Here is a 22,774-nt window from a genome sequence, read left to right on the forward strand (position 1 = left end):
GGCATACCAGCAGGTCACAAAGCCAGCAGGTGACTTGTTTCCCAGTATGACCATCAACAAGTGATTTCACTTTACTGAGCTGCCATTTGCATATCCACAGAATGGGGATGGTATCTGTGCAGCTAGGTTATTATGTTGCTCAGATGAGAAACTGATAAATAGGTATTCAGTGATGCTGGCTGTGGTGTGATGCCACCCCATTCCCCCCCCCCCCAAAAAAAAACCCACCAAAAGAGAAACACCAAAAAAGAAAAAGATAAGAACACCATTATGCTAACAAACACTTTTCTCTTCTTTCAGTTCTCGTTTACTGACTTCATAAGTTTGGAGTTGTGATAAGAGCATAGACTAAATTTCATATTGTTTTTCCCAAGTGATTCAAGATTCTGATCTGTATTTGAAAGGTCACGCTGTACTATCAGATTTGATCTTATCACGTGCTAGAAGACAGCGATCCTGATTTCTTGATGTTTTAAACGTTCTGCCAGAATAGAACCCCCCATAGGAGACCAGAAATAAAACTTCCCTAGTCACTGATTCGCTGAGGTGTCTGGTCCTCCTCCTCAGGCTTTTGAAGTTAAAACGGTGTTGGGGTGGGGTGGGGTTTGTGGCCTGTGGCCACAAGGTTCCCTGAGTGCTGTGTGTGTGTGTGTGTGTGTGTGTGTGTGTGTGTGTCTGTGTGTATACAGTGGGAGTGGGAAGTTTGTACGGGGTCAGGCACTCCCAGGACATAAGAGGCTGGGAAATAGATGGCCTCTAAAAGACCAGAGGTTGTGTAATTTCCTGTGCACATGATGACTACCCTCGTCAGCACTGGGGTTCGCCTTCTACACTCCGCTCCCAGGGGCGGTGTGGACGCAGCCCAGGCTCCCCTTCTAAGGAATGGCTTGCCCTGTCTCCCAAAGACTGGCTTGTCAGGCTGACTCCCACACTGTCCCACTCCGTTAGAGAGTCCCACCAGCCCCTGGGATACCACGGTTGCTGAGGGCCAGGCTGCCCTGTGACAGTATGCTGTTTATTTTGACAGGGGGAGGATTTGGGGAGACTCGAGGTTCCTCACTGGGGTTTGCGAGGAATGTTTAAGCAACGTGTGAAACGAGATACGCTTTTAACATGTTTTTGAGTGAGTTTCTTGGCCAACGGGATCTCTTTCCTGAGGGCCGGGCTGGTGAGTGGGTGTACACGTGTGTAGGTATGGCACAAGTCCCTCAGGACAACAACCTACAAAGCCCCACTAGATGTTGCTGGTCTCTTAAAAGCTTTTACCTGCCCTTCCACAGGGTTCCCCTCCCTGGTGTCAATGTGCTGGCTCCCCTCACCCCTTCTTTCTCTCTACTCCCTTGGCTTCCTCTCCCTAGAGCAATGCATGCATCTCTTCCTAACTGTTGATAATTTTCCCCTTAAGTCTTCTTTACATATGCAAGTATACGTGAAGACAGTCGGTCTCATCGCAAAAGGCCAAATAATTTGGAAAACTTGAAAGGTTCCTAAGCTGTCCCCTCCTCCAACTGCTTTTTTCATTGTAGTCAAATACACATAAAATCAAATTTACCACTTTTTAAAAAATTTATTTATTGGGGTGCTTGGGTGGCTCAGTCGGTTAAGTGTCTGACTTCAGCTCAGGTCACGATCTCACAGTCTGTGAGTTCGAGCCCCCGCATCGGGCCCTGTGCTGACAGCTCAGAGCCTAGAGCCTGCTTCAGATTCTGTGTCTCTTTCTCTCTGCCCCTCCCCAGCTCATGCGTGTGTGTGCGCGCGCACTCTCTCTCTTTCTGTCAAAAATAAATAAATATTAAAAAATTTAAAGTGCTCACATATACTAAAAAAATTTTTTAGAAAGATTTATTTATTTACTTTTGAAAGAGAGAGAGAGAGAGATCTCAAGTGGTGGAGGGGCAGAGAGAGAGGGAGAGAGAATCCCAAACAGGCTCCCCACTGGCGGCATGGAGCCCGATGTAGGGCTCGGCACGGGGCTCGAACCCACAAACCATGAGATTTGTGAGCTGAGCCGAAGCCCAGTGCTCAACCCACTGAGCCACCCAGCTGCCCCAAACTTACCACTTTAATAATTTAATTGTTAGGTGTGTAGCTCCATGGCATTAAGTGCATTCATGTTGCTGTGCAACCACCACTACCATCTCCAGAATGTCTTCATCCTCCAGATAGAACTGCTGTACCCATTAAATGATGGGTATTGTTCCTCCCTGGGCATTGTCTTCCCTTCCTCTCTCTCTGCCAGCCTCTGGCAACCACCGACTCTACTGTCTGTCTCTTGACTGTTCCAGGAACCTCGCATAAGTGAAATCACACAATATTTGTCCTTTTGTGTGTGGCTTATTTCGCTTAGGGTAATGTTCTCAAAGTTTATCCATATTGTAGCGTGAGTCAGAATCTCCTTTTTAAAGGCTGGATAACACTGCATTGCATGGATATAACATGTTTTGTTTGTCCATTCATCCATAGATGGACATCTGATGCCCTAACCACTTCTTTTTTTTTTTTTAATTTTTTAAATGTTTTTATTTATTTTTGAGAGAGAGAGAGACAGAGAGAGAGAGAGAGAGAGAGCGCATGCACAAGTGGGGGATGGGCAGAGAGAGAGGGAGACACAGAATCCGAAGCAGGCTCCAGCCTCCGAGCTGTCAGCACAGAGCCCAATGCGGGGCTTGAACTCACAAACTATGAGATCATGACCTGAGCCGAAGTCAGATGCCTAACCAACTGAGGCACGCAGGCGCCTCCCCGCCCCTCCCCAAACCACTTCTAATACTCTAGTGTGTGGTAGGGTTTCTTCTGCTTCTCCTTGTTTTTCTATGAGTTCCTATGCACGTGAACAGTATGTTTTTCTATAAGCAAGGTCAGCTATGTGTTTTATTCTACAGCTTTCTCTTTCAGAATTTAAGTCTTATTTTCATTGTGTGATATAGGAACATTCTTTTTTTTTTCCAACTAAAACAGTTGACAATTTTATTTTCACATTTCACAATACAAATGAAAATTCCTTTTTTTTTTCTCTCTCTTCTGGTCCCACTACTTCCCCTACCCAAACTATCCTCTCTTTGATAAGAAGGGGGAGCAAGTCTTCCTTGTCATGCTGTTAGAAAACACCTAGAGTCACAGCACCGTGATCTCCTGGTGAAGTAGAATAAATAATATAAAATGCATATGAAGAGGCTCCTGTCTCTCCTTACCTGTCTGGTTGAGTCATTCCTGGCCAAGTAGGTACCGTCATGGGACAGGTGGGAGGTCTCATCACTGGGGGGTCCAGACATCATTGGTGTGTGGCCTCTGATAGGTGGTCTCATTCCAGGTACAGTTCCCCCTGGCATCCTCCCAGGAGGAGGAAGGCCCCCCATATGGGGTGCTGGCATCATACCCGGGCCAGGAGGCCCTGGGAGACGGGGGGTGGGGTGGGGAGGTGGGATCATTGCCCTGCAGGAGGAGGAACAGAGGGTGGAGTAAGAGGTATCTTTGCTTGTTGAAATATTGCAGTTGCTCTGTGGGTAAGGCCCTGAGCCTGCTCTCCCATCCATTTCTGATAGGCTTGCACATTCTCTTGTGTTTCCTACCACTGCAATGCGTCTTCCTCACAGATGGAGAGTCATGGGTGAGGTATGTGTCTTAGTAATCACAATAAAACTTAGGTTTGTTGCTCTGCGGGCCAGCAGCCACTCTGTCCCGTGCCGTGTATGAATATTCTTAGTGCAAATAGTACAACAAGGTTTTTAATGAAAAACAACCTCCCTACCCCACCTGCCTCTGTCCCTCATTCCTTTCCTCATTGACAACCACACTGAGTTCTTTCACCAGCTTCTTCTGTTATTGACCTCCATATTCCTAAACAACATACTTTTTTTTTTGGCATTTTATAACCTCTTTATTAATATTTTAATCATGAAATGCTTTAGACATATGTTAACATTTTAAAAGTCAACATTTTGAAAAATTGCATTGCATAGTTAGCTATTTTTGAGAGGCCCATGGATCTTCTAAGACTTTTTAATGCCAGATAAGCTACAAAGTATCTGAAACCTTCTAAACCTTTTGAAACCTCTTTTTTTTTTTTTTTTTGGTACTTTTGAAATTTCTTTTCTTTTCTTTTTTATTTTTTTAAATTTACATCCAGATTAGTTAGCATATAGTGCAACCCATTTAGCCCATCACCCTTCCCACTACCCCTACCGTAACTCTCGGTTTGTTCTCCACATTTATGAGTCTCTTCTGTTTTGTCCCCCTCCCTGTTTTTATATTATTTTTGTTTCCCTTCCCTTATGTTCATCTGTTTTGTCTCTTAAACTCTTCATAGGAGTGAAGTCATATGATTTTTGTCTTTCTCTGACTAATTTCACTTAGCATAATACCTTCCAGTTCCATCCATGTAGTTGCAAATGGCAAGATTTCCTTCTTTGTGATTGCTGAGTAATACTCCATTGTATATATATATACCACCTTCTTTATCCATTCATCCACCGATGGACATTTGGGCTCTTTCCACACTTTGGCTATTGTTGATAGTGCTGCTATAAACATGGGGGTGCATGTGTCCCTTCGAAACAGCACGCCTGTATCCCGTGGATAAATGCCTAGTAGTGCAATTTCTGGGTCGTAGGGTAGTTCTATTTTTAGTTTTTTGAGGACCCTCCATACTGTTTTCCAGAGTGGCTGCACCAACTTGCATTGCCACCAACAATGCAAAAGAGATCCTCTTTCTCCGCATCCTTGCCAACATCTGTTGTTGCCCGAGTTGTTAATGTTAGCCATTCTGATAGGTGTGAGGTGGTATCTCTTTGTGGTTTTGATTTGTATTTCCCTGATGATGAGTGGTGTTGAGCATTTTTTCATGTGTCGGATGGCCATCTGGATGTCTTCTTTGGAGAAGTGTCTATTGATGTCTTTTGCCCATTTCTTCACTGGATTATTTGTTTTTTGGGTGTTGAGTTTGGTAAGTCCTTTATAGATTTTGTATACTAACCCTTTATCTGATAGGTCGTTTGCAGATATCTTCTCCCATTCTGTCAGTTGTCTTTTAGTTTTGCTGATTGTTTCCTTCTCTGTGCAGAAGCTTTTTATTTTGATGAGGTCCCAGTACTTCATATTTGCTTTCATTTCCCTTGCCTCTGGAGGTGTGTTCAGTAAGAAGTTGCTGCAGCCAAGATCAAGGAGGTTTTTGCCTGCTTTCTCCTCGAGGATTTTGATGGCTTCCTGTCTTACATTGAGGTCTTTCATCCATTTTGAGTTTATTTTTGTGTATGGTATAATAAAGTGGTCCAGGCTCATTCTTCTGCATGTCGCTGTCCAGTCTTCCCAGCACCACTTGCTGAAGAGACTCTCTTTATTCCATTGGATATTCTTTCCTGCTTTGTCAAAGATTAGTTGGCCATACGTTTGTGGGTCCATTTCTGGGCTCTGTATTCTGTTCCACTGATCTGAGTGTCTGTTCTTGTACCAGTACCATACTGTCTTGATAATTACAGCTTTGTAGTATAGCTTGAAGCCTGGGATTGTGATGCCTCCTGCTTTGGTTTTCTTTTTTAAGATTGCTTTGGCTATTGGGGGTCTTTTCTGGTTCTATACAAATTTTAGGATTATTTGTTCTAGCTCTGTGAAGAATGCTGGTGTTACTTTGATAGGGATTGCATTGAATATGTAGATTGCTTTGGGTAGTATTGACATTTTAACAATATTTGTTCTTCCTATCCAGGAGTATGGAATATTTTTCCATTTTTTGTGTCTTCTTCAATTTCTTTCATAAGCTTTCTATAGTTTTCAGTGTATAGATTTTTCACCTCTTTGGTTAGATTTATTCCTAGGTATTTTATGTTTTTTTGTGCAACTGTAAATGGGATCGATTACTTGATTTCTCTTTCTGTTGCTTCATTGTTGGTGTATAGGAATGCAACTGATTTCCTTGCATTGATTTTATATCCTGCAACTTTGCTGAATTCATGAATCAACTCTAGCAGTTTTTCTGGTGGAATCTTTTGGGTTTTCCATATAGAGTATCATGTCATCTGCGAAGAGTGAAAGTTTGACCTCCTCCTGGCTGATTTGGATGCCTTTTATTTCTTTGTGTTGTCTGATTGCAGAGGCTAAGACTTCCAATACTATGTTGAATAACAGTGGTGAGAGTGGACATCCCTGTCTTGTTCCTGACCTTAGGGGGAAAGCTGTCAGTTTTTCCCCATTGAGGATGATATTAGCGTTGGGTCGTTCATATATGGCTTTTATGATCTTGAGGTATGATCCTTCCATCCCTACTTTCTTGAGGGTTTTTATCAAGAAAGGTTGCTGTATTTTGTCAAATGCTTTCTCTGCGTCTATTGAAAAGATCATATGGTTCTTGTCCTTTCTTTTACTGATGTGATGAATCACGTAAATTGTTTTGTGGATATTGAACCAGCCCTGCACCACAGGATAAATCCCACCTGGTCATGGTGAGTAATTTTTTTAATGTGTTGTTGGATCTGGTTGGCTAATATCCTGTTGAGGATTTTTGCATCCGTGTTCATCAGGGAGATTGGTCTATAGTTCTCCTTTTTCGTGGGGTCTCTGTCTGGTTTTGGAATCAAGGTAATGCTAGCTTCATAGAAAGAGTTTGGAAGTTTTCCTTCCGTTTCTATTTTTTGGAACAGCTTCAAGAGAATAGGTGTTAACTCTTCCTGAAATGTTTGGTAGAATTCCCCTGGAAAGCCATCTGGCCCTGGCCTCTTGTTTTTTGGCAGATTTTTGATTACAAATTTGATTTCCTTACTGGTTATGGGTCTGTTCAAATTTCCTATTTCTTCCTGTTTCAGTTTTGGTAATGTATATGTTTCTAGGAATTTTTCCATTTCTTCCAGATTGCCCATTTTATTGGAATGTAATTGCTCATAATATTCTCTTATTATTGTTTTTATTTCTGCTGTGTTGGTTGTGATCTCTTTTCTTTCATTCTTGATTTATTTGGGTCCTTTCCTTTTTCTTTTTGATCCAACTGGCTAGTGGTTTATCAATTTTGTTAATTCTTTCAAATAACCAGCTTCTGGTTTCATTGATCTGTTCTGTTTTTTGTTTGTTTGTTTGTTTGTCTTTTTTTTTTTTTTTTTTGGTTTCAATAGCATTAATTTCTGTTCTAATCTTTATTATTTCCTGTCTTCTGCTGGTTTGGGGTTTTATTTGCTGTTCTTTTTCCAGCTCTTTGAGGCGTAAGGTTAAGTTATGTATCTGACATCTTTCTTCCTTCTTTAGGAAGGAGTGGATTGCTATATACTTTCCTCTTATGACCGCCTTTGCTGCATCCCAGAGTTTTGGGGTTGTGGTGTTATCATTTTCATTGACTTCCATATACTTTTTAATTTCCTCTTTAACTTCTTGGTTAGCCCATTCATTCTTTAGTATGATGTTTTTCAGTCTCCAAGTATTTGTTACCTTTTCAAATTTTTTCTTGTGGTTGATTTCGAGTTTCATAGTGTTGTGGTCTGAACATATGCACAGTATGATCTCGATCTTTTTTGTACTTACTTAGGGCTGATTTCTGTCCCAGTATATGGTCTATTCTGGAGAGCGTTCCATGTGCACTGGAGAAGAATGTATATTCTGCTGCTTTAGGATGAAATGTTCTGAATATATCTGTTAAATCCATCTGGTCCTGTGTGTCAAAGCCATTGTTTCCTTGTTGATTTTTTGATTAGATGATCTGTCCATTGCTGTGAGCGGGGTGTTGAAGTCTCCTACTATTATGGTATTACTATCAATGAGTTTCTTTATGTTTGTGATTAATTGATTTATGTATTTGGGTGCTCTCACATTTGGCACATCATTGTTTACAATTGTTAGGTCTTCTTGGTGGATAGACCCCTTGATTATGATATAATGCCCTTCTGCATCTCTTGATACAGTCTTTATTTTAAAGTCTAGGTTGTCTGATATAAGTATGGCTACTCCGACTTTCTTTTGTTGACTATTAGCATGATAGATGGTTCTCCATCCCCTTATTTTCAACCTGAAGGTTTCTTTAGGTCTAACGTGGGTCTGTTGTAAACAGCATATAGATGGGTCTTATTTTCTTATCCATTCTGTTACCCTATGTCTTTTGATCGGAGCATTGAGTCCACTGACATTTTGAGTGAGTACTGAAAGATAGGAATTTATTGTCATTGTGATGCTTGTAGAGTTGGAGTTTCTGGTGGTGTTCTCTGGTCCTTTCTAATATTTGTTCCTTTTGGTATTTATATATATAAAGGACTGCAGCTTTGACCTGTTCTTCCCCTCTGCAAGAGGGTCTCACCGAGCAATGGGCAAATGTTGGCTGCACCCAGGAATGCTTGCAAGACCCTGCTGCTGCCAGTGCCCCAAGACTGCAGCCAGGTGCCAGCCCACCCCAGAAAAAGTTCACGAGATGGATAGTGTGTGTGTGTGTGTGTGTGTGTGTGTGTGTGTATTTTTCATCTTTTCTCCCCTCAGAGAGTTCCCCCTTAAGATTTCTTGCAGGGCTGGTTTAGTGGTCACAAACTCCTTTAATTTTTTTTTGTCTGGGAAACTTCTTATCTCTCCTTCTATTTTGAATGACAGCCTTGCTGGATAAAGAATTCTTGGTTGCATATTTTTCTGATTCAGCACACTGAATGTATCCTGCCACCCCTTTCTGGCCTGCCAAGTTTCTGTGGATAGGTCTGCTGCAAACCTCATCTGTCTTCCCTTGTAGGTTAGGGACTTTTTTTCCCTTGCTGCTTTCATGGTTCTCTCCTTGCCTGAGTATTTTGTGAATTTGACTATGATATGCCTTGTTGATGGTCGGTTTTTGTTGAATCTAATGGGGGTCCTCCGTGCTTCCTGGATTTTGATGTCTGTGTCTTTCCCCAGGTTAGGAAAGTTTTCTGCTACGATTTGCTCGCATAACGCTTCTAGCCCTATTTCTCTCTCTTCCTCTTCTGGGACCCCTATGATTCTGATGTTGTTCCTTTTTAATAAGTCACTGGTTTCTCTGATTCTTATATCGTGTTCTTTTGCCTTAATCTTCCTCTTTTTTTCTGCTTCATTATTCTCTATAAGTTTGTCCTCTACATCGCTGATTCTCTGTTCTGCCTCATCCATCCTTGCCACCGCTGCATCCATCCATGATTGCAGCTCAGTTATAGCATTTTTAATTTCATTCTGATTATTTTTTACTTTTTATCTCTGCAGAGAGGGATTCTAATCTATTTTCGACTCCAGCTAGTATTCTTATTATCGTGATTCTAAATTCTGGTTCAGACATCTTGTTTGTATCTGTGTTGGTTGAATCCCTGGCTGTCATTACTTCGTACTCTTTCTTTTGGGGTGAATTCCTTCGTTTTGTCACTTTTGAAGGGAGAAAAGGAATTAATGAGGTAGAAAAATTAAAATTAAAAAATATTAAAATTAAAAAATTAAAAATGCACACACACACACACACACACACAAATCGAATAAATGATGCTAGATCCTGGGTGTGTTTTGGTCTGGGTGTTGAAAGTGGTTTGACATGGGGCGCCTGGGTGGCGCAGTCGGTTGAGCATCCGACTTCAGCCAGGTCACGATCTCGCGGTCCGTGAGTTTGAGCCCCGCGTCAGGCTCTGGGCTGATGGCTCAGAGCCTGGAGCCTGTTTCCGATTCTGTGTCTCCCTCTCTCTCTGCCCCTCCCCCGTTCATGCTCTGTCTCTCTCTGTCCCAAAAATAAATAAATGTTGGAAAAAAAAAAAAAAAGAAAGTGGTTTGACAGAAAAGTGGTTTGACAGAAAGTGGTTTTAGAGAAAAAAAGCGGGGGGGGGGAGGAAATCGTTTGAGAATTTGAAAAAATGAATACACTGAAGTAGACTAAAATGAGATGATGGGAGTAAAATAGAATTTGAAAAAATTTATACAAAAGTAAAGAATATAGTAGAAAAAAATTTTAAGAAAAATATTTTTAATAAAAATTAAAAATGAATTTTTCACTTTCTGAATTCAAGAAAAAGAAAAGAAACAAAAAAGAGAAAAAAAGGAAATCTTTTGAAAATTTGAAAAAGTGAATATACTGTAGTAGACTAAAATAAAATGATGGAAGTAAAATAGAGTTTGAAAAAATTTACATAATAGCAAAAAATGTAGTCAAAAAATTGAAGAAAATGTTTTTAATAGAAACTGAAAGTAAAAATGAAGTTTTTCTGTTTCTGCATTCAAGAAAAAGAAAAGAAATAGAAACGACAAAAAAGAAAAAGAAAAAAAAGGAAATGGTTTGAAAATTTGAAAAGTTGAATACACTGAAGTAGACTAAAATAAAATGATGGAAGTAAAATAGAATTTGAAAAAACTTACACAAAAGTAGAAAATATAGTAAAAAAATTAAGGAAAAATATTTTTAATAAAAATTGAAAATAAAAATGAATTTTTTCTCTTTCTGTATTCAAGACAAAGAAAAGAAGTGTAAAAGAGAGAAAAAAAAAGAAAGAAAATTGAATAGATGGACCTGCTAATAGATTGAAATAGGACTGAAATTACTTCGTTTTCCCCTAGAAGTCAGACTATGTAGCGCTTTATAGTCCATAAACTAAGTAGGCGGTGAGACTTGTGTTCTTGAGGAATGAGGTTGGCCCACTTGGGCAGGGCTCAGTGTAAAGGCTCCGGTTCTCCACTAGATGACGCTGCTAGCCTACTGGGGTGGAGTGTTGTGGCACTCGTAGGTGCATAGGTGCATGCGCGGGAGCGGTGAAACTGGTGCCACCCAGCTACCCAGTCCCTAGTATTGGAACTCTGTTCTCCTTGATCAGCTGTCGTGCACCCGTCTTCTGTCTTTAGCTTTTGTCCACTCCCCACTTTTTCACTGTCTATGACCAGGCCCCAGGCAGTACCTCTCTCCCGAGTTTTGTCTCAGATGCGGCTGTTTTCCCCGACCCCTTACTTCTGAAGGACTGCATCTTTGACCCATTCCGCCCCTCTATGGGAGGGTCTTACCGAGCAATGGCCGAATGCTGGCTGCAACCAGGAAAACTTGCCGGATCCTGCTGCTGCCAGTGCCCCGAGACTGCGGCCAGGTGCCAGCCCGCCCCAGAAAAAGTTTGCTAGATAGTGTAGCAGCAGCTTTTCAGGGATTATGGAAAATCACAACACACATCTGGCACCAGGCTTCACCCTTAATGACCTTGTTCCAGCACCAGTGAATGTGGCCGTTTTCTGGGGCTGCTGGGGCCAGGTGGTTTCAACAGTCTCTACCAAATGTCCTTCCAGCAGTGGAACCACGTTTCTGCATGTGGCCCAAGAACCTCTCGGACCCCACCCTGTTCCTGGGGATTCACCCTTCCTACCAGAGCACCGCCAGGTATGGAGCTGCGGAGTTGCAGACGTTGTGCTCCCCTTGTTTACAGTCTTAATGGAATTTAAACCCACTCCTTTCTCCTTTCTCCCTTTTTAGTTTAGTCCCTGTGGCTGTTTCCAATTTTCCACTTTCTCTCCAGCTGCTTTTTGGGAGGAGTGCTTTTCCTGTATTCTCTGCCCCCCCCAACCCCCCCCCCCCAGTCTCTGTCCTCTCTCTGCTCGCAAAAGCACCTCCCTTCCCTCGCCTTCTTGCTCCCCAAGTTCACTGATTTCTGTGGTTCAGGTTGTGCAGATTGTTGTGTTAATCCTCCAATCGACCTAAACAACATACTTAAACCACCACTTCTTGACTATATAATGACTATTATAGAAAATGAAGATCTCACTGCTGCATTTTCTTTGTCTATACTCTGAAAATAACCGTGTCACCATTTTTATTTAAATCACTCTCCAGTATTCACATTGCTGTGACTATATAAGTCTTATTCCCAGCTGTGCCCCATAGTGCACTGTATTTCATTTCCTTTCTTTTATAACTTTTTATCATTTTATCAGTTTCTCCTTTGTTCATTTGCTTAGTTTTCTATAAACTCATCAGTCACTGACACCACAGTTTGGTATAGAATGGTTACACTCCTCTCAACTTAGTAAAACCTGTAAGGTAATTGGCAATTCCACTCCCCCAGCCCCTGTGGACACATCCCTCCTGGAGACCTCCTTCTGGGGCTTCTGTCTGGACTGGCTTTCTATGTGTTTCTTCAGTATTGTCTTAGGAATTGCCTTTGAATCTCCTCTGTTTTCCCAGGCTTTCTCTTTCTTAGTTACCCTTTGTGGAGTATGGCCACAAATTCCTTAATGCTACTCCCACTGAGAAGTGTGGTTGTGTCCCCTCCCCTTGAATCTGGGTGGCTTTGTGACTGCTTTGGCCCACAGAATATGGCTGAAGTGACAGCATGCTAGTTGCCAGGCTCAGGTCTGAAGAGACTGACACCTTTCACTTCCTGTCTTTTGAGGTCCTGAGCGTCCATGTAAAAAGGTCTGCTAGCCTGTGGCTGGTCCATGGAGAGAGGCTGCAGGAAGAGAGGTGAAGAGTTGCTAACCATTCCCAACGGCTCCAGCTCTCAGCTGTTGAAGTCATCTGAGCTGGGACTCCAGACACTGTGAAGCAGAGACAAGCCATCCCTACTTGTTCCCGTGTGTCCAAATTCCCGATAGGAAGCAGAGAGATAGAAGAATACTGATGCATTGCTCTTTTAAGCCGCTAAGTTTTGGGGTACATTGTTACACAGCTATGGAGAACCAGAACAGTCTTTCATCTAATAGCTTCCTGAGAAAGAATATAAGAGAAGTCGCTTTTGGAGATTTTTGAGATTTTTATGTCTGAAGATGTTCATCATCCAAGTGACTGAGTGTTCTTCTGGGTATAGAATTCTAGGCTGGAAATAAAATTTCCCCCCGATTTTTAAAGGCTTCATGCCATTCCTTTTGGCTATGTATCCAGCATTGCTATTAACAGATGTTACCTCTTCTGCACCCTGACCTTTTATAAATGGCTTCTTTTTCTTCCTTTTGGAAGCCACAGCATTATGAGCATTCTTCTTTAGCACCGGGTGTTGGATCTTTTACAGAGCGATCTGATGTGGGTGTCTTTTGCTTTCAGTGTGTCGGGCATGTAATGGGCTCTTTAATCTGGAAACTCACGCTCTTCAGTTATTTGCACTATTATCTGGAACTCCTTTTGTTTAGATGTTGAAACCCCTGACCTTGTCCTTTGATTTTCTTATCCTTTCTTCCTTATTTTCCATCTCATTCTTTATTTTTTTGTTCTACTTCCTGGGAGATTTTCTCTACTTATCTTCCAACTCTTCCTGAGTTAAAAATATCTTCTGTCATATATATTTTTTAATGTTTATTTATTTTTGAGAGAGAGAGACAGAGAGAGAGCGAGCGAGCATGGGAGGAACAGAGAGAGAGGGAGACACAGAATCTGAAGCAGGCTTCAGGCTGTCAACCTGTCAGCCTGTCAGCTGTCAGCACAAACGTGGAGCTTGAACTCACGAACCGTGAGATCATGACCTGAGCCAAAGTCGGATGCTTAACTGACTGAGCCTACCAGGCGCCCCTCTTTGTTCCTTTTTGTAATAACACCTGTTCTTGTCTTCTGATTTCAAAATCTCTTACATTTTTAGATGTTCCTTTCTATTCCTCTGCTTTGTCTCTGTTTCCTTTGGTTTTCTTTTTTCCATTTGTACCTTTGACCTCTGACTTTTGTGTTTGAAGCTTTCCTTAAATGTCTAGTCCATCTTGGCTGTTTGCTCACAATAGGAGCAAACTAAAAAACACAAGTAAAATTCTGATTGTAAACAGGCAGGGTTGCTGGCCACAGGCTTTCATCACAGAGTAGCCTCTTTCAGTGACAGATCAGTATTACGTTTTGTTTTGGACAGAGTTCCTTTCTCCAGAAAGGACTCTTTCAGTTTTCTGAGCAATGATGGGTAGAGGATGAAGGACAGACAGGTCATAATCCTGGCTGCTTAAAGTGACCGTGAGCAGGGCTCCTCCTTGCGTGACTTTAGGCTAACTAGAAAATGCTCCTCTCCTAAGACATTTGACTTCTGTTTGCTGGAGAATGCATGTTAACTCTGATTTTGTTAGAACAAGTCACTTTATAGCCATCTGCTGGGAAGTTGTCAAAGCTGCCCATGATGTACAGGCCATTCCTGATGTTGGTAAGTGGGGCCTGTGGCTGAGGGGTCTCCCCCTGGCCCCACTGTTCTCAGTGTGCGTCTTCTCTGTTGCTCTCTCACGTCTCCTTCTCCTGACAGTGAACCTTCAGGCTGTGATCAGCTGGGGGAGGGGACTTGGAGCTGTCAGAGGTGCCTGGAGCCTCCAATCCCCAAGCCTTAGTGGAGTTCAGTTGTACCAGCTGGTTGACTTCCTGGCCCCATAAACTTGGCATTCTCTGTTCTGCGATGTCTGCTCCCTGTTCACCTGCCTGGTCACTTTTTGGCTGCCAATATGTTGTTGCTATCCTTTGTCTGCTGTCAGTTTCTCTTCAGTTCTTGGTTGGCCCATGTGGGTAGTCACTCCTGTTTCGGGTGCAGAGACAGAAACACAGCTCACATTGGCTTCAGGCGCAGAGGCTGGAATTCAAGTGCATGGGTGGTGCTGTCAGGAGCCCAAGCATTGGGCTCTGATTACCTGTCAGTCTCTTCGTAACGATGGCTTTATGGAGCACGTGCAAACCTCTGTTTGTTCTGAAACTGTCTGTGGGCTTACTAAGGGCGCTGCAGACTCCTTGGTCCCTGAGTGCTCTCCTCACCTCCTCCTTGGCTGCCATGGGAGAGTATTGACTCAACCTCTTCTTGACCCTTGAAGGATCTCAGGCCTTGAAGTCTGGGTTGTAATTAGCCCCCAAGGGCATTTCCATGTCCATCTTTCCAGTTCCCATTTACTTGCTTTTTTTAAAAAAAAATTTGTCTGTTTTTATTTTATTTTTGAGAGAGAGAGAGAGAGCACGCACAGAAGGGGGGAGAGGCAGAGAGAGAGGGAGACACAGAATCCAAAGCAGGCTCCAGGCTCTGAGCTGTCAGCACAGAGCCCAACATGGGGCTCGGACTCGTGAACTGCGAGATCATGACCTGAGCCAAAGTCAGATGCTTAACTGGCTGAGCCACCCGGGGGGGGGGGGGGGCCCCGTTTCCCTTTACTTGTAAATGGACAGGTAGGTGGATAGGTGGCTCTCAAGGTTCAGCAGGGGACCCTGGCTCCTGTTCATGTTGCTTAACCCACTGAGGGTGATTCCTACATAGCTGTCGAACGGGTTGTTGTTGAAGACGAGGGGTTTCCACTTTGGCCCCTGCAGACCACGTGTACCATAACGTTCAACCAAAAGCGTCCTTTGTGTGACCAACAGTGTCACCACAGCTGGAAGCACAAAGCCCAACAAGCTAGCAGACTCCACCATTCCATGGGCAGGGCACAGCCCTAGGAGGGCGTCAAGGCCTGCTTATGCCTGTCGACCACAGATCTAGCCATCCTCCAATACACTTAGTAAGTGGTGCTGCCCGCCCATTTCTGTTTTCTCAACCAACCTCTCTTGTGTCACTTCAGCCTCAGCACCTCTTATTCGCACCCCCCAAAATAATCCTCTTTGTTTTAGATTTCAAGTCCCCTTTCTAAGCCAGATGCCGTCCTGGAGGCTGGGATCACAATGATAGCCTGGAGCTATGAGGAGCCACTCCTCGGGCTGAGCTGGTGTGGCACCCTCAGAGTCCTGGTGGGCAAGGTCGAGGCAGCAGCAGTCTCTGGCACGCATACCTTTACCTAGTGAGGGAGCATGTCTGAGTTTGTTGAAAGTTCCTATCTTTTGTCTTGGGTGGTTGTACCTGTTCCTGTCTTCCGCTCATTTGGTCATATATCTCCTTTCACTTCCTTCCTGCTCCCTTCCGACCCTTTCCTCCTTACGTCCCCTTCCTGCTCCCTCCCTCCTGGGGACTTCCTCTCTCAGCCCACACACACCCCACTTCTCAGCGGATCCTGCAGAGAGACCCGGTTGTTGCTCCCCTGCCTTCTCACTGCCCCGGCAGCCCGTCCTGACAGAACCAAGGAAAGGTAAATGCTAAACCGAAAGCTTTCTACCGCAGAAAACAACCCTGCCGTCCCTGGGGAGGCAGGAACGGCTCTCTGGCCACCGGAGGTCTTAATGATAATGTGTGAAAGCTCTCTCAGTGTCACGCTGTTTGGGGACCCTCCTTCTCCTCCGGTGTCTTCCAGTCTAGAGGCTGAGCTCCTTGAGGGTAGGAACAGGCCGGATCCGTTCTGAGTGCCCCGTGTTTGGTGTGGTGCAGACGCTTACCGAAAGCGCGGGAAGGAAGACCGAAGGGAAGGATGGAGAGGGAGCATCTCTTCCCCCTGCAGTCACTGGCCGGCAGGCCAAGGATGCGGGAATGTGGATTGGCAATGCCTCCCGTCTGGGATTCCCGTCACATTTTTGTCTCTGGCCGGGAGGATCTTTTCTCCCCCTTCCCTCCTTTCTCTCTCTCTCCCTGCCTTCTTTCTGCTACTTTCGTGGAGTTTGCCACTGAGCAAGTGTACTTCTCTGTGGTTGAGCGAACCCCACAGCAACAATTAAACCGCAGTGCTTAGAAAACCCTTCCCGTAGCGTTTTCTGTCACCCTTGTTGGTTCAGGGCCTTAGTCTTTGACACTTACCACAGGATGATTTAACGGTTTCTGTTTCCATTCAGGGTCAGGTCATCCAGGCTGTGCGAGGGCTCACGGGGGTGGGTGGAGGCTCTGGAAGGTGGAAGGTCAAGTTGTGAGGCAGCTGTGGCACTTACTGGAAGACTGAGGGTTTCTCTTCTCGCTGCTTCTGGGGGTCTGTTCTTCACTGCTGCCTTTCATTTGTGCGAAGGCCTGGCAGTGGGTCCCGCCTCATTTCTTAAGGGAGACGGAGCGTTTTGATTTTTGCCATTTTCAACGAGAAGAGAGTGACCGAGGGAGTTTAGCCTGAGCCAAGCTGGAGATGTCTCCCGAAGCAAAATGATAAAAGGGACCAGGACAAAAGAACAGGCTAGCGAAGCAGAGGCACCAGAGTTGATTTCCAAGTTCTTGTCAGTATTCACTCCAGAACGTGGGTGCCGCCCAGATAAGGCTCGGCACCAAGGATATTTCTTGTCAGGAGGGCATTCACGCTTGGTATCTGAAAATGTGCTTTCCATTGCCCTAAAACTGATTTTTGATTTAGATTTTGAGAGGAAAAAAATAACACACAACTGCTTTTTTAAAGCGGTTTTCGGTTTGTTGGGTTTTTACAAGGTTTTTCAAAAAATGCACAAAGATCTTTTTTGTTGTTGTTATTGTCGCCTTGTTTCTTGTCTCTTTTCAAAATGGACTTAATTTTGGAATAATTTTCAATTTTTAGAAAAATTGTGAAGAAAATAGACTTCCCGTATACCCCTCAGCAAGTTTCCACTGTTGTCAACATCTGACACAACCACGGTACGTTTGTCAAAACGAAGAAAGCAGCACTGGTTCATTACTATTACCTAAATTCTAGACTGCATTAGAATTTTCTCACTTTTTCCACCAGTGTCTTATTTCCGTTCCAGGCTCCCATCCAAGATGCCACATTATGTTTTGTGGTCATGTCTCTTTAAGGTCCTCTGACCTGTGACAGATCCTCAGTCTTCCTGTGCTTTTCTTGACCTCGACACTTTTGAAAAGCTTTGGTCGTGTATTGTGTTGAATACCCTCAGTTTGGTCTGTCTGATGTTTTTCTCATGTCTAGATGGAGGTTATGGGCTTTTGGGAAGAGTATGAGGGCAAGTACCCTTCTCGTCAGTCATAACAGGGGGTACATACTATCAACATCAGTGGCGACGTTAACCTTGAAACCCCGGGCGGGGTAGTGTTTATCAGATCTTTTCATTGTAAAATGACAGTTCCCCTCTGCAAGCAGGTCGTTAAGCACAGCCGACGCTCATGGGACAGTAGTAGTGGTGTGGAGACAGGTGAAGCCCCACCTGCTAGAGGGGGAGGTAGCTACACAAATTATTTCAGGCTATTCATCTCTTTTCCCTATGTATTTATTTATTTTAACTATTTGTATCAGTATGGATTCCTGCAGATTTATTTTATGACTGTGTCACAGTCCAGTAGGACGTCATTCATTTTGTTGTTCTCATCGTTCCAGCGTTGATCCCAGGGGGCTCTTTCAGTCGTCTCCTGTGTCCCCTTGACACGCCTCCATCCTTGGGGACTTTTTTTTGAAGGACTTCTTTACTTTCTAATACCGCAAGATGTTCCGGGCTCATCTTGTATTTTCTCTGCCCGTTTCTCCAGTGAGCCCGTGTTCCTTTTATTTGAGAATAGTTTTTAGAAACCAAGATCTGTCCTTGAAGGTCTCATTTTTACATAAGGAAATGATGCCCTACCATAATTCCCCTTTCCGGTCATCTACTTTCTTCCAGTTTTATATTTAAAAAATTTAAACATATAACGGAATTGAAAGACTTTAACACTGAGTTCCATATACTCACCACCTAGATCCTACCATGAACATATTATTGTATTTGCTATATTACATGTTTGTTCATTTATACCTCCCTCTATCCACCATAATTCACTCTTGGGATGCATTTCAAAGTCCCCCCTCCCCCCAGATAATTCAGTGTGCATATCATGAACGAGACTTCAAAATGTGTTCAGGTGTTTGTTTTGTCGTGTTTTGCTTAAAATGCAATGCAATGCAAAAATCTTAAATGTCCACTCGCAGAGTTTCGACACCTGCATACGCCTATGTAACTCAAACCTCTATCAAAATATTGAACATTACTATCACCCCAGAAAGTTCCCTCATGCCCTTTCCACTCAATCCTTGCTTTTATCTTCCCAGAGGTAACCACTGTTGTGGATCCCCCCGCCCCTACTATATTTTAATTTTGTCTGTTTTAGAGTTTAATGTAAGTGGAGTCACACGATATGTTCACTCAGCATATTTTTGGTGGTATATTAATTCAACGTAATCCTGTGCAGCAGTGAAAATGAATGAGCCGCAGCTGCGGTAGATACCAAAGATAAATCTCACTAGCCATGTGGAGCAAAAGAAATGAGACACAAAAGAATACATAGAGTCTAATCTCATTTCTGTAATATTCAGAAGCAGTCAAAAATAATTGATGGAGTTACAGGTCAAGAGCGCAGCTAGCAGTGGGCAGGAGAGAGGGAGTAATGACTGAGACGAGATTCTGTGTGCTGGTGACATAGTGTGATTTTCTTTGACGCGGATGAGGATTATATAGGTGCGTTTTCTTTGCGATAATTCATTAGGCTATCATTTTATGACTCATGTCTTATTCTTGGTGTATTACATATTGTTAAAGTGTTTTAAAAATAAGATATTAGTTCCTGCCCATCAGTTGTGTGTGTGTGTGTGTGTGTGTGTGTATGACAATGCCATGTGTATTATTTATCTATTGATATGTCACAAATGACCTCAAAACTTAGCATCATAAAAGGTAATATGTATTATCTCACCTGGTTCCTGTGGGTGGGGATTTCAGAGCGTCTTAGCTGGGTGGCTCTGGGTCTGTCATGAGGTTGCACGTAGGACTTCAGGTCTGAAGTCCTATGAAGGTTTGACTGGGGCTGGAAGATCCACTCTCAAGATGGTCCACCCACATGACTGTTGGCAGGAGGCCTCAATTTCTCCCCGTGTGGGACTCTCCATAAAGCGACTTGAGTGTCCTCACATCATGGCAGCTGGCTTCCTGCAGAACAAGTGATTCGAGAGGGCTCAGCATAATGTTTTCTAGGTTAATACACGTCATGCATGTGTATCAGTAGTATATTTTTATTGCTAAGCAGTATCCCATTCCATGGGATCACAGTTTATATAATAAATTACAGTTTATAATAAATCACAGTTTATTTCTCTGTTCTCTTAGTGATGGATACTTGGGCTGTTTCCAGTTTGGGGCTGTTATGAATAAAGCTGATCTGAACGTTCTTCTACAAGAATTTTGTGAGCATTTTGTTTCTTTTGGGTAAATATCCAGGAGTGTAATTGTTAAGCCATAGGGTAGATACATGTTTAATTTTATGAGAGGTTAACAGGCCTTTTCCCAAAATGATTGTGTCATTATATATCTTCACAACAAAGTATGAGTTCAGTGGCCCCACATCCTTGTTAGCATTTTATTTTGCTTTATTATTATTTTTTTCTAGCCATTCAGGCGGATGTATAGTGGTATCTCATTACGGTTTTAATTTCCATTTCCGTGGTGACCAGTGTTGTTGAGCACTTTCTCGTGTGCTTATTGGCCATTTGTATATCTTCTTTTATAATTTGTCCATCTTCTTTTGTAATTTTTCTTTTTTTTCTTAAAAAAATTTTTTTTAACGTTTATTTATTTTTGAGAGAAAGAGACAGAGCCTGATGGGGAGAGGGACAGAGAGGGAGAGGGAGACACAGAATCGGAAGCAGGCTCCAGGCTCTGAGCTGTCAGCACAGAGCCCGACACGGGGCTCAAACTCACGAACCGTGAGATCATGACCTGGGCTGAAGTCAGACACTCAACCGACTGAGCCACCCAGGCGCCCCCATAATTTTTCTTCTTTAAAAGAATGTTTGGGGCGCCTGGGTGGCGCAGTCGGTTAAGCGTCCGACTTCAGCCGGGTCACGATCTCGCGGTCCGTGAGTTCGAGCCCCGCGTCAGGCTCTGGGCTGATGGCTCAGAGCCTGGAGCCTGTTTCCGATTCTGTGTCTCCCTCTCTCTCTGTCCCTCCCCCGTTCATGCTCTGTCTCTCTCTGTCCCAAAAATAAATAAACGTTGAAAAAAAAAATAAAAGAATGTTTATTTATTTATTTTGAGAGAGAAAGAGCATGAGCAGAGGAAGGGCAGAGAGAGAGAGGGAGAGAGACAATCCCAAGCAGGTTCCACGCTTTCAGTGCAGAGCCCGACCTGGGGCTCCGTCCCACGAACCGTGAGATCATGACCTGAGCCCAAACCAACAGTTGGATGCTTAACCAACTAAGCCACCCAGGCATCCCTCCTTTAATTAAAAAAAAAAAATGTTTATTTTTGAGAGAGAAAGAGAGAGAGAGAACACAAGTGGGGGCGGGGCAGAGAGAGAAGGGAACAGAGAATCCGAAGTGGGCTCCTCACTGACAGCAGCAAGCCCGACGTGGGGCTCACACCCACAAACCCCTCAAGGTCACAACCTGAGTCGAAGTCAGGTGTTCAACCGACTGAGCCACCCAGGCGCCCCCCCCCCCCGTTTCTCCTCTAGAGTCAGATTCTCCCTGTAACTCTCTCCCCTGACAGCCACCAATCTATTCTTCAGCACTATAATTTGTCCTTTTGTGAATGTTATAAAATTGGAATCCTATAGTACGTGACTTTTTTTTTTTTCACTCGACACAATGCCTTTGAGATCCATTCAAGTTGTCGCGTGTACCAGTGGTTCACTCCTTTTTTTGCTCAATACCACATTGTACAGATGTACCACACTTTAGTCCCCCCTTGGGGGACATTTGGACTGTTTCTAGTTTGGGGCATTCGGCAAGTGGCTGCGAACATTCGTGTATAAGTGTTCGTGTAAACAACGGATTTCATTTCTCTTGGGTAAATACCTGCTATGGGATTGCTGAGTTCCATTTAACTTCATAAGACACCGTCAGCCTCTTCCAGAGCGGCTGTACCATTTCTTATTCCCACCGTCAGCAAAGGAGAGGTCCAGATGCTCGACATCCTCCTCAACACTCAATACAGTCAGTGTTATTTATTTTAGCCATTCTAATAGGCGTTAATGCTTATTTCTGTATTTATTTATTTACTTTGTACCTTGTAGTTTGCTCTTGATTGCACACGTGAGACTTCCTAGACAGGTATCTGACTTCTGCTGGGTGTCTAAACCCCCCGCCTCTCCGAGGGAAGATGACATTAGTACCTCGTTTCAGTTCTTGCTGGTGGCACATGCTGGGGCAGAGGTTTTCAAGCTTGTTCTTAGTAATGGCACCGTCTTCCTTCCAAGCGAAATCCTACACAGAACACCAGTAGATAAGTCAGGTGATGGTGGAACTGCCAGGGGCAGAGCTGGGCCCTCTGTGTACCCCCACAGCTGTCCTCATGGTGTCCCACGGCTCCTAATCCTGACACCCACACCATCCACAGGGCCTGCCAAGGCTCTTAATTCCACAGGGCCTCTGTCCGCAGTCTGAGGCATGGAGAATAATATTTGCCGTATCTTCGTATCTTATGGATTGAAGACGACAGAGAAATTATGTATGTTGAAATACCGAAAAATAATTCTGGTGGGTGATTTATGCCCCATTGTTCTACAAAGAGCATCTGAGGTGTGGCCTATGAAAATTGTTAGGTGTGGAGATTGATATTTAAAGACTGAAAACGCACAGTTATTCATGTTGTGTAGGAATCTGGAGAGTTTCAGGGTGGGCGGTATTCTTAAAATCCTGTTTTTTTCCATTGCCGAGGTGGTTACTTTTTTTTATTGAAAAGTGTTAGGAATCTAGGTATTTTTATTAAGATAGTCAGTTACTCAAGGTTTCAGGCAGTTTCCAAGACTTCATCCTGCTTTAATTTCTTTCTTGCCTAAATGCCTCCTGGTGTCAGTTCAAATGAAGAGCAATCGCCATCTGGTGGTCATTTTAAGTGCACAATTTAAAAAATTAATACACATTTAGAGAAACCTTTTATCTTTGCCTCCTTCCCCCCCGTTTCTTTTGTTTTGTTTTGTTTTGTTTTTTGAGAGAAAGAGAGCACAGGGGAGGGGCAGAGAGACGGGGGGGGGGGAATCCCAAGCAAGTTCCAAACTGTCAGCATGGAGCCCAGTGTGGGGCTTGAACTCACGGACCATGAGATGATGGCCTGAGCCAAAATCAAGAGTCGGACGCTCAACCAACTGAGCCACCCAGGCACCCCTAAAATATTTTTTAAATGTGTTTTTTAAAAATACATCTC

The 22,774-nt window shown here is 43.5% G+C and overlaps 1 protein-coding gene and 1 pseudogene across 1 annotated transcript in view; one reads left to right on the forward strand and one right to left on the reverse strand.

The window, feature by feature from the left end:
* Positions 1 to 3,035: 3,035 nt before the first annotated feature.
* LOC121044529 (U1 small nuclear ribonucleoprotein C-like) lies at positions 3,036 to 14,629 on the reverse strand (annotated as a pseudogene).
* Positions 14,630 to 15,145: 516 nt separating this feature from the next.
* ACOXL (acyl-CoA oxidase like) overlaps positions 15,146 to 22,774 on the forward strand; it is a 347,249-nt gene continuing 339,620 nt past the window's right edge. The window contains 1 exon segment of the mRNA XM_040496721.1: positions 15,146 to 15,903. Coding sequence (XP_040352655.1) covers positions 15,629 to 15,903 — 275 coding nt within the window. The 5' untranslated portion in view covers positions 15,146 to 15,628.

The sequence above is a fragment of the Herpailurus yagouaroundi genome, unplaced genomic scaffold (assembly GCF_014898765.1).
Source record: "Herpailurus yagouaroundi ecotype Mexico unplaced genomic scaffold, PumYag 188, whole genome shotgun sequence".
NCBI lineage: Eukaryota > Metazoa > Chordata > Mammalia > Carnivora > Felidae > Herpailurus > Herpailurus yagouaroundi.